We start from the raw sequence: 12,213 nt of genomic DNA, 5'->3' as shown, positions 1-12,213 counted from the left end.
GTTAAAAGCACCAGTGGCTCCAGGTGAGCGGATCCTGCAGGTGCAGACACTAACTGTGTAATGCCATGTGTGTGAAAGGAAGACCTGGATGTTGTCCTGACATGAACCCCTTGAAATCAAAACAACTGGAAGCAGTGACATGAATGGGAACCAGCTTGCATGGTTCAGCCTCTTTCTGATGGGGTCTGGTGAGCCCTGGGAATCCTGCTGAGTCTGGCGGGGCAGGAGGAGCTAGGCCATCAGAAACACACTTGAGTCTGTAGCCTGCACCATCTCCTGACACATCCCAGCCTCCGAGAGCTCTTCAGTCCCAGCAGCACTGCCTGCCTGAGGAACCGCCATTCAGGAGAGTGGCTGAGGATGTGCCAGAGCATGCAACTCATTAGGCACAAAAGCATCACACCAAAACATAAAGGAACAAGAGATTAAAGGGGAGCAGATGTTGGCTGATCTTGTCTACCCTGCTACTAGGATGCAGCCCAGTGCAGCTGCTGTCTGACCCAGGCTCTGCTAGCTTAGGGTAGCAGGGCTGGGATCCTTGCTGCCTTGCACTGCTCTTCAGAGGACAGTACCGAGTATGGTCCTGCTGGTACCCTTTTCTGCTGTGGAAACTTGTTTCATGGGGTGACCTTTCTGTAAAAATTCATGTAAGTGAACCCCAATGATCATAAGACATGAGCATTTAACTGTGGGATGCTGGCCACACTGAGGCAAACCATTCAATCCATAATGGGAAAGGAGATCTGAACCACTGGGTCATTAGTCCCAAGCCATGTTAAACTATCCGTGATGCAAAGCTTGCCATGAGAAAAGCTAGGAAGGGTTACTGACATTGCCTGACACAGTTCAGCCGCCAAAACTAATTTTTCTCATAAGTGCATAAGCCACATTATTCCCCATTTTTGTATCATTTTCCTGCCCTCCTTTCATTGTCCATAGCCTTCCTTTCAATACTTCATCTATCCATGCCTCCCTTATTCTGCATTCTGCTGTATCAAGCCACCACTTACTCATACAATGGCTGGACTCCTTCTTCCCATATCCTCCTTGCTCACCCTCTCTTTTTTTTTCCCTAAATCCTCAGAGAAATGCTACCACCCACATTGACATCTCTGAGGGATTTTTGAAGGTGCTTCAGCTTATGCTCCTGTGTCACTTAGTACAAAAAGGCCCAGTCTTCAGTCATTTAAATATCTTTCCTTAGAGGGTCCTGATGGAAAGGGATGAAAAAACCTAATCAAGAAGAAACAGCCCAAACTGAACGGCTTATCCTTTTTGAATATTCTCCCTCGGTATCTCTAAGTCCTTTCTACTGTTTACTGATCACTCCCTAGGCAATCCTGCCTTAGCAGAGGAGTTGGGCTAGATGATCTCTAGAGGTCCCTTCCAACTCTGAAAATTCCGTGATTCCGTGATTCCGCCAGTTCTCACTGGGAGCTATTGTCTGCCTAACGCAGAGCAGAACATGCCAGTAAGCTCCAGCCAAATTCAAACCATTAGTTGTAATGTGCCTACTACTACAGCATCCGCAAATAGCTGTGAAATCCCAGAGAATTCATCTTGAAGACTTAATGGCAGAAACTAGCCTCTTGATTTTTATTTGCATATAATGGCTCACTCATACACATTTGACAACTGAGGAACCATGCAGTGGAGCTCATTGCCTTCCAGCCTGTGACAGCACTTTCCCCAAAAATGTCTCCTGGGTCCTGCCTTCCCCATCTCCTATATACTCAGACACAGGAGAGGGGTTATTCTTGCTGGTCCATCTCTTGGACTGTCTTTCCCCACTCCTTGCCACATGCTCCAGGCTGTTGTGTTCACAGGGCTCTACTGAAACCCCAGCGACATGGCTACAGCTCTGAGATTGCACTGTGCCTTCCCTGCAGGGCCACCTTAACAGCTCACTGCATACCCCTGCTTGAAGCTGGGCCTGCCTCAGCACCCAATAGCACCTTTCCTGTATTTCTCCTGATACAGCATCTTATGCTACCTGATCCTCTCAAAAAATAACATCTTTCTCAGCAGGTGTCCTGAGCCCCCCAGGAAGTGTTTGCTATGCTCTGTTTGCAGATCTCTTCTCATTTATCAGACCAGCCTGGTCACTCATCACCTCCTGATGTTAATGCTGGAAGATAGGGCCACTGAGTGCAAGAGTGGCAAAGCTGTCATGCTGCAGCTGGGCAAAAGTGGAGCCTCACTCAGTAAATATTGACACGTCTGCAAGCAAACAGAAAGCAGCTTTCAGCAAGCAGCTCTTTGGCTCCCTGAGCTGATGCTGGACCAGAGACGCTTGGTGCTTTGTGGTTATGAGCTGCTATTTACAGAGGGCAGGATGCAGGAATGGATCTCCAGCAGCTGTGATGACAGTGGCAAACTGATGTGCTCACAGGAGCCACCAGCTGCGCACCCACTGCCCACCTGCAATACAACAAGTGGCTGCAACCACTTCAGCCTCTGGAAAAACAAGCTGTATTTTCCACCCCTCCATTAAAAATTTACAGCACAAAGCTGAGTTTTGTTCCAAGTCTTTAGTTCCTCAGATCCCCTGTCCTAAAACATTGCACTTCGTATTTAGGTGGTTGTTGCACCTGTTATAAATTGTCAGATTTAGGCAAGTCACAGGTGCAAGTGAGTATTCTGTAACACAGAAATAATCTGATTGAGACCTCCTCATGGGTCCATGGAATTGAGTAGCCTGTCATAAGCAGCATCAGTTCTTACAGAAATCCCAGAGTTCAGTTTTTATACCTTATAAAAAGTGCAACTTAACTTACATACTAAAATGGAAGTTTTAAGCCCCCTTTCAGACTATTTCTTGGTAGCTAAATGACCACATTCCCTGCACAGGTGGAGCAGAGTCCTTATGCAAAGAAGAGATGGGATTGTAAGCAAGGGCTCCTGATGGATTGGGTTCACTTCCTGGCCCACCCTTTCTATGACTTCGGGCAAGTTATTTGATCTCTTAATGCTCTAGTTCCCATCCATGAAAAGGAGGTGATAATGCTTTCTCTCTCCAGCTCTTTCTTTTATCTACTTAGACTGAAAATGACTTTGCTTTTTTCCCTGATTCTGTGCTTTCTGTTTGTTTGTATTCCTAGAACAATTAGATTCTGATCCACAGCAGAAGTTCCCTGGTACTGCAGTAAATGCAAATAATTATCTGTTCTTATTTAGAGCCTGTGGCCACCATCAACAGCCAATAAACAAGAGGATGACTCAGATCCTTAACTGACACTGTATGGATCTTAGATAGAGAACTAAGGAGTGGGACAGTAAGTTCAGAAGTAGATCCCAGGAGTCACCATGTGATTAGTCTCTTTCTCCTCCTTTTCTGAACGTCCAAGTTCTTTCTTTACATTTGTTTTCCACTCTCTGGCTTGTTTCTGCTACCTGCCTCTCACTTGCACAGTAAAGACAACAGTTAATCCCCTAGTTCCTTTCCCCCGCATGAAAGAAACACTCCAAGGAATGTGCATGCTTAGGAGAGAGGGCACATTCCTGCTATGGAGCATATCTCTCTTCTTCCTTGCTGTCAATTGCCATTTTTCATTTCTGAATCAGATTGACAGTTTCTTAGAGCAGGGGCATTGTGTGTGTCAGGGAGCAAGCACAGTGTGCCTATAGCACTGCAATACGCTTGACAGGTCATTGGTGTAGATTGTAGTAGGAAGTTTCCTAATTATCAATTTGGTCAAGTAAATCAGTCACTGAATGTTCTCTGTTATACAGCTCCTGTGCTGAACCAGGTGTTGGGTGATGACAGGTAGCAAAAGCATAGAAGAAGAGGGTGGAAACTGCAGCCTAGGGACAGTGGAAGACAGCCCAGGGATTTGGTTGGTGCAAGACCAAATGTCTCACTGCTACAACAGCTAGAGCCCAAGTGCCAAGCAGGGCCGGAAGGCACCTAAGTGCTGCTTCAGTAACACTGGTCTTTTGATCCAAGCCTCTGCTTCTACAAAGCAACTGTTTGATAGTAAATCATTTCAGCTGTTCCCCTCCTTTGGCCATCCCTGCTCTGTGGGGCTTCTGCAGAGCCCCATAAGGAAACCCACAGCTCCAGGCTGGGGGTTCTTTTGCTAAGATCACTGGAGGTCACGTCAAAGCCAGTGCCAAAACTGCTGTGTGCCTCCAGCACCGGCAAGTCTATCAGTACAGCCGAATTGCAGGGAATGAACGTTAACAAGGCACATTGGTGGAGTTCCAGGGGGTGACAGAGACAGTGAGAGAAGAGAGAAACGCAGCAAAGGACGAAAGGAAAAGAAAGGGACATAGCAGGCTCAAAGACGACCTAGGGGTAAATTAGAAGGGCAAACTGGTGATACCTTTGGTTAACTATTCATTGAATGATGGTTTGCACAATTACAGCCAGAAGCAACATTAACAGCCGGCAATGAAACCTCATTGTGCTGGCAGTCTGCATTCCTCATCCAAAAGTCACCCATCCCAACCACTGCAACAGTATCAGTGTAGAGCTGTCAGTATATATGATGCTGAAAATTATGCCAGGCAAGTTTTTGCTACCAACTGCTTCCAGTATAAGAACATACAGGTAGAGAAACTACACTGTATGTCACCTATGCATGGAAGACAAAATGAAGAATCCTGTTATTTGGTGACTGTCTCCCCACACGGCACTGGGAAAAGCGGGACTGGACTGCACCTCTGCCTTCTGTGCCTAGAAGAAGACGAGCAGTAAATAATTTATTTGGAGGCTTTTCCTGGCACAGACAGATGTGTATAGACCAGAAAGGAAACATTACTTGTTGAAAGGTCAGCATATATTGGTTATGAGCAGGGGAATGTTCTCACAGGAAACACTGAAGGTTGTGCAGAAGTAAACATACCTCCAGTGTGGAGTGGTGTGGTGATCCAGCTGAGTCCCTCTCCAGGGATGAGCTTCCCAGGGATGATGCACAAGGCCCTTGGGGTATTTACACAGCCTGTTCTCTGAAGACCAGCTGCCACTCAGCACAGTTTATCTTCTTTTCCTGATTATTCAGTCTGTGTTTTCTTTGCTCCTCCTGGCTGCCTCTTCCTCCAGTTCCTGGAACTGCGAGGAGCTGAGGCCTCTATAGCACCTGTGTGCTTGCGCCAGTCACAGCAGCTGCTGCGTCCCCTGATGACGAGTACAGCCTGTCCACCACACACATTTCCACACCACTGGGCAACAGGCTACTTCCAGATCCTTCCCATGCAGGTTTGTTTCTAAGCCCAGAAACTTTGTGTTTTCCTAGAGCATGAAAACTCTGCTCTTAGCCTTTGGCACCTCTGCATTTTGTGTCTCATTTCATCAAGAGGGCTCCCCACAAAGACCCACCTTCTTGTTGCTACCAAAATTAGGAGAGGAGAGGTAGTTCCACCTTGTGACAAGCCTGGTTGAACCCTAGTAGAGGCACAGGAAATATAATGAGTGAGGATCTCGCTGGTTCCCTGCATTTGCGTCCTGCAAAGGCTCCAAATTCCAAGACCCTTTCAACAGAAACAGCATTTGAAGTGGATACAGTTCTGGTGCTCCTACAGAGGGTCAAAGCCCCTCTTTATTTCTGCTGGCAAAGGCTTGCGTGTCCATGTCTGCTAGATCTCCCTGCAGGGACACAGAAGTCCATGCTCAAATATTTGTTGCGGTCTCCACTCTGGGCTAGAGGAACCCTGACTTGCACAGGGTTTCCAAACGCACAAAGATTAAGCAGGCCAGGCTGAATGCCTGGCACCTCTTCAACATACTTCCTAGCCAGAATTTTGCTTACTTGCAACAGCAAGGATCACAGGAATGCATTCTGGTTTGTGGAACAAAGAGGGCACTGTCTACCAAGCTTTTGCTGTACAAAATCAGTTCAGTGAAATTCACAATTGCTGCTTACCTGCTCTCTACTTTCACAGGTCTGCTGTTTTCACTAGACCTGTTATTTCTTGACTCAACTGCTGTAACGATAAAAAAAAAATCAACATGATTTGCCCATAGAACACAATTCATATCTGTTTCTGGAACACAGAACTTGAGATAGATTTCTTTATCCACCCCAGGTCTTTTCTAGACTCATAACCTCGCAAAGAAAGAATCCTTATAAAATATGATTTAAAAAAGAGAAGTATTTACTAACTGCACACACAAAAGCTTCCCTTGCTACCTGCAGGCTCTATTAGCATTAAAACTCTCAGTTTAAAAACAGTGGAGGAAGAGAAATTATAATGTTACTATTCATGGGTTGTTCACAGCACCCAAGGAGGTGCAGTTTAAGTTAAACAGAAGAGAGATTTCTTGCATGCTGCCATCTCCCAAACCAATTCTTATAGGGTGGGAATGAGTGTCTTGATGTTCTTACTACTGGGTGAGCAGGGGGGCTGCTCTGGTGGGTACAAAGTCTATAAATGTTTACCAGGTAGGATTTCTACAGCATACAAGGGAGCCAGTCATCAACCAAGTTTACTTCTGACTTAAGCAATCAGTTCAATGGACTTTAGCATTGTTATATAATTGTAACCAGAAGTCCTCTGGGAGTTTGAACCATGATGTTGTGCTCTCACAAGAAGTAATTTGTGAGGCATCTCTCCCCTTAGGAATCCACATTAGTCGGTAACGTGAAGCAGCTGTGAGCTTTCTTTGAGAGAGAGGTACTCCCAATGACCAAAGCCCAGGTCATGCTCTAATCATCTCCCACGATGCCATCTTACAGTTTTTCTTCAGAGCATGTAGCCACCTCACAAAAGAGCATGTAGCCATCTCACAATCTCTTTAACTTTCTCATCAAGTTCACGTTGTAGGTTTATAATTTTGTTTCACCATGCAAAACATCGGGCATCATACCCGACCTTACCGCAACTGTTTTACTGTCATTTCTGCTACTGCTGTTCCATTGGCACTCCACAGATGAGATCCTGATCCAGCAAAATCAACGAAAGCTCCGCCACTGACTTCTGCCAGACCTGGGCTTCAACCAGTAGCCTCTGGCTGTCGCTAAACCTGTATTTTAATCCAGATACTGTTTCTGATTTCATTTTTTTTCATAGCATGATTCTTCCAACTACTCAGCAATACACACATCTAACAGCCTACCTAAGCTCCTATCTCTGCTTACATCAAGTAGATAATGTTTTGAAATAGGCTGTAGCTTTCACCTACCGTCAGCCAAGTTCACACAGCTGTGGCCCATCATTTCAAAGATAAATGATCTCAAGCTGCCAAAATGTGTTTCTGGGTTAACAGGGGCAAAAAGAAAGCTGTGGTCAAATGAAAGGAAACATTAAATTGTTTTGTATTTTGAAACTGATTAAGCATTTGCACATGGAGACCCACTGAAGTCCTAGAACTAGGCCTCCAGATCAGTCGGTACTGACATGAACAGCTCTCCAAAACAATTACACCTTAACTCATCCCTGCTGGTCGTGGTAGCTGTAAAACAAACAGTGCTTGAGGTTGCCTCATGGTGGTTCTCTGGGAAAGAAAATTTGGTTCAAAAGCACCACTGTAGTCCAAGTCTGCATGTCTCAGGTGCTCAGAAGTTGGCAACAGCCCATCCCACAGTGATTCTACTGTGCCAGGTAAAGCTTTGTGACATGTTGTTATTAGTCTGAGGTGAATCGTAACAGACACTATGGCTATCTAAACCAGGAGTCCACCACAGCACCCACTCCCCTGCCCTCAATCACAGTTTTCTTTCCAATGGAAAGCCGGAAGCATGGCAGGGAGGAGAGGGAAGAGAGGGCAGACAGTTACACACCCAGGCTGCATCCTGACAAGCAAGCAGGATGTGACTGCAGTGCGCATCTGGGCCCCTGAGCTGGAAAACACTCCCAGGCCTCATAGTTCAGATGCACCTCTATGCCTCAAAGGTTATTGAGAGCATGAAATAGCCCTGTGGCTATTGGCTATTGGCTATAAAGCCCAAACAACTGACTATTTGAGACTCACCCCATTTTCCATTGGCATAGCGCTGTGCTGCTGCACTGACAAACTCACAGTGGGGGCTTGGGCATGTAGTTTCTCTTATTGTTGCTGAGGAATCTTCCCTGGCTCAGATCTGCGACGACCTCCAGACCTTGGTGGACAAGGACACGGTCATTGTGCTGCAGGAAATTCTGAGGTAGAGGCTGGTAGTAGCAAGGTTTTTGGTATAAATTATTTCACTTATTTAAAGATCAGAGAACTGGAAAAGAGCTAAACAAAGAAAGGCTGGGGTCCACAAGGAACTGTGTGACGCAAGCCTACAAATTATGATTTTATATAGTTAATCAGGTTTTGGGAGTCATGCAGACAATGATAAACAAACCAACTCAAGAAGGAGAGAAGTAGGAAATAATTTCAAAAGATTATGACTCTAGATCAGGCTATTAAGAATTGAGTCTTTATGCATGCCCATGAAACCACAGACCGCATTCTCTCTTTAGATCAAGGAGGAGTCTCTAAGCAGACAAGAAGGAAAAATTTCTCCTACCGGAGCCCTGTCAATAAAGGTTCAGTTGATTAAAACAATTTTCCAACACAGAGGATAAAATAAATTTTACAGGGTGGTCTATTACTTCTTTCAGTGACAACCCTTCTCTTATCAGTTACAAACGATTACTTCGCTTTTCAATAGCTATGTTGGAGACACACATCCATTTAACATTTGGAAATTTTCACATATAATTCCCTTCTGAATGGTCAGTGTGTGCTTAAGATTTTACTAAATGAATAGAGACAAATTCTGCTCTTTGAAAATCTGACATAAATCTGAAGTATCTGTCCTAATATAGACTTACACTTGTTAAATCAGTGTAAATGAGAGTACGCTCTGGACTCATGATACCCAGCACAGGGGCAGGAATATAATACAAGAAAGGGTTATTTTACCAGCGGCTTGTAAGATTTAAGGCAGATAAATAAATAATAATAATAAGTCTTTGTTTCTGAAAGGAGATATTCTGTCTACCCAAAGCACGATTCAAGTCATTAAAGGATTCCCAGGTGCCAGTATTTGGAAAGGGTATTAGCTATTCAAACAGTTTAGGCAGAGGTCTCTGCTGTTCTCTCTCCTGAGTCATCTCAGATTTCCACAATCTCTGCCCAGAAGTGAGCACAGGAGGGAAAGTAAGGCTGGAAATTTCAGAGGAGTAACATTTTCTCCAGAACTAGAAAGAACATATTTTTCAGTCTTGCAGTAAAAATGAGGAAAACCCTCCTTTGTTAGTGCAACTGCAAGGCTGGCTGGGTGACGGCCACATGCTGCATGTGGAGGTGTCCCTCCACAGGCTCTGCAACAGATGCTGTGCAGGGAGCCTCCTTTTCCTCCCCTTTTCAGATATAATTTACCTGGCTCCACTCTATTACTGGGAAAAGAAACCACATAAAAGTGTCAGCACGATGCAGCTGGATTGTTCAAAGTAATTCAGCAGCGGGTGGGAAGAGTGAATCCGCACAAAGGCAAAAGGCTTTCTGAGGGGATGGCTGAGCTCTGCTGACAAGAGTCAGTACCCCAGAGATGGGGATGCAAACACCTCTCCGGGTGTTTGATGCTTGGAGGATGCAGACAGCCATCTGAAGCCACACACCCCACCTGAGTTGATCTCTGACTGCTGCATGTTTTTAAAGGTTAATAGTTCTAAGCAGGTGCCTGAGACTGAACAGAAATTTCAGACTGGGAAGTATTTCCTGAGGAGGGAAAAAAAAGGTGTTGGAAATAACAGTGACTATAGAAAGTGACATGAGAAAAGGCCAGTAGTCTCTGACTATTAGGCAAAGGGAGAGATGCAGATGTCTCCAATGGGAATAAGTCTGCCAAGATAAAAGCTAAGCTTACTAGGAGGATGTTTTCTGAAAATGTCATCTTTAGTTAATGAGATCTACCTTGTCAATTGTTCTGATCCCAGAACTCCCCTGGATTCACTTCCTCACTTCTGCTCTGGGCTCTCAGGTAGTTGGCCAGAAATGTCAGGTTCCATTGTCAGGTTGCCACATGCTTTTCTCACGCATCACCCACGTCTTTGTTGCCCAGTTTAGAGACAGTTCTGCCTGGAGCCACCTGCAAGCTGCAGACTTGTTGGGCTTTCTTCCAAGGACAAGTTGATTAAATCTTGTTACACCAAGACTGTGCTTACTGGTGGCTGCTGATTCATTCCTCTCTGTGGTATGTAGTCTTGGTCACGGCTCTGAAAAGTCTAAATCATTCAGGTCCCCGCCAATATAAGACATGCTCTTCCACCATTTTGCTGTAGCAACTGCAGCTTGTAGAGACATGTGTCAGTCCTAAAAACAACTTCTAAAGACCAGGGATCTTCATCAGCAAGCTGCTTTCAGGGAATAGCCAAAACAATTCGACAGTCTTTCGTGCAGTGTCTATCTTTGCTTAGGATGTCCAAAGAAAATTGTATTAGTTATTTGTGAATATATTAACTCCTAGTGCCAAGAAACTAGGATGATGGGCAGCCTGAAATGTGGATAATACCTATACCAAAGCATTAAATCCTCCTGAAGCCTAACCACAGTCAGGACTACACTACATAGCAGTTTCTCACTGTGGTCTTTTGTCTTTTCCAGGGTTCCTCAACAGCATCCTCCTATTCAGGCTGTCAGCAGTTTGACTGGCAGCAGGGTGGATGCAAGGGTAGAGGGCTACATCTCACCCCTCTGGGTACCTGAAAAACACAAAGAAAGACCTGTGTGTTCAGTTGCCAGCTGGAAGAATCACAGCTACTCATGTGATGCCCAGGCAAGATGATACAACCAGCACATCGGTACTTCTTACCCCAGTAAACTCTTTACCTGTCCACTGTGCCAAGAGCAGTCAGGAAGATAGATGCTGTTAGGGGAGCGATGAAAAGCATGAAACAAACCTTAAAGACATAGAAAATCTCATGTCACAAAATGACAAAGCTCGCTGGCTCTTGTGCCTGTCTTTTCCTGAGTAGAGCAGGATAACCACTTTTTTGGGCATATTGCCTGCCCAGGATTATGCCAAAGAGAATCTCCAGGGAAGGCTTGTCACAGTCATCCTGCAGATTTCCTCTTTATCTCAGCACAGCTGTTCCCATCCTGACCTACTAGCCTGATTTCTTGCTGACTTGTTACTGAGAATGCTACTGCAGGGATTCCAGATGTGGAGGAGCCCAGCCCACGGCACACATTGCACCTTCACCCCTTCGTCTCCAGGTGTCCCAGTGACTGCACTCAGCTAGCTCAGGTCTCACTAATGGAGAAAACGGCATTGGTTCTGACAAGCCCAAGACCCACATCCTTTTTCTTTGAGCAGTTTGCAGTCAAAGTATTCCCAGAGTTTTTCCATATTTAGTACAATCTCCAAGACAGAGGAAAGTGTCTGTATTATACCACGTAGGGACATCCCTGGTCCCTTCTATTGCTGTTAAACTGTTACTTGGCTCCAGTTCCTTACTTTATGCTCAGCTTTGCTCAAGGCTTCGCTTTGCAGTACTTGAAGTCTGTTTAACTGTTTGTCATCCACAATCTCCTCCCCTTCTGTCAAGCAGCCATCTATCATACCTTCCTTATTGAGAAAAATTCTGTAATTTCCTTTCTCATTTGCTATCTTTTACTATCCTACTTGCCTTACACAGCAATGACTTATATGCAGGAAAATGATTCAAAGCCACAACATTTCTGAAGCCAAAGACAGTCTGAACTTTTGAGATAATTGTGTTATATTCAACACACCTGAGAGGAATAACCCCTATCTATTTCTTGCTTCATCAGAACCAACTGTAGACTGTCCCCACCACATGAAGAACTGACCCAGATAATGGATAGCACTCTAACTTGTGAGCAGTGTCAGCCTAATGGATGCCCCAGACAGTGCAAGTTGTCCTGCAAGAGTAGTTTGAGGGCAGCCTTCTTAATCTATACCAACAGAAATGGTGATACGGATTAATAACTTTTTCTTTCTCTTGAGATCATCTCAAAGATACAAAAGAATATGAAGGAAGATGAACTCACTTCCTACTAAATCAATGCTCACTTCCTACCAAATCAATGAAGTATTTTCAAATGTTTTATGAAACCTTGCAAGCACATAGGAGTCACTGTGCACTCAGCAGTAACTTACATATATTTTGAGATGTTTAACTGATGTTGCAAAGAGTTCTGTAAACTTCAGTACCTTGCCTGAGACGAGTGGAAGGAAACTCAAGTTTGATTTCTCACCCAAACGGATGCCAGCTCTAATGGGATGGAGCTGTAAGGAGCTGAAGCTGTTTGGCATGGAGGTGTGTGTTCTAGACAAA

The 12,213-nt window shown here is 44.9% G+C and overlaps 1 protein-coding gene across 1 annotated transcript in view; it reads right to left on the bottom strand.

Moving 5' to 3' along the window:
• Positions 1-12,213, bottom strand: part of LOC309669896 (epoxide hydrolase 1-like) — a gene marked incomplete at its 5' end in the record, with an annotated part of 40,106 nt that overhangs the window by 25,906 nt on the left and 1,987 nt on the right. The window contains 3 exons of the mRNA XM_082480692.1: positions 4,848-4,967; positions 5,865-5,925; positions 7,124-7,195. Coding sequence (XP_082336818.1) covers positions 4,848-4,967; positions 5,865-5,925; positions 7,124-7,195 — 253 coding nt within the window. The remainder of the gene's footprint in view (positions 1-4,847; positions 4,968-5,864; positions 5,926-7,123; positions 7,196-12,213) is intronic.

Source organism: Vanellus vanellus, assembly GCF_965231255.1.
Source record: "Vanellus vanellus genome assembly, chromosome: 3".
Classification (NCBI taxonomy): domain Eukaryota; kingdom Metazoa; phylum Chordata; class Aves; order Charadriiformes; family Charadriidae; genus Vanellus; species Vanellus vanellus.
Note: the sequence above shows the minus strand (reverse complement) of the source record. Positions and strands in the feature narration are given on the sequence as shown.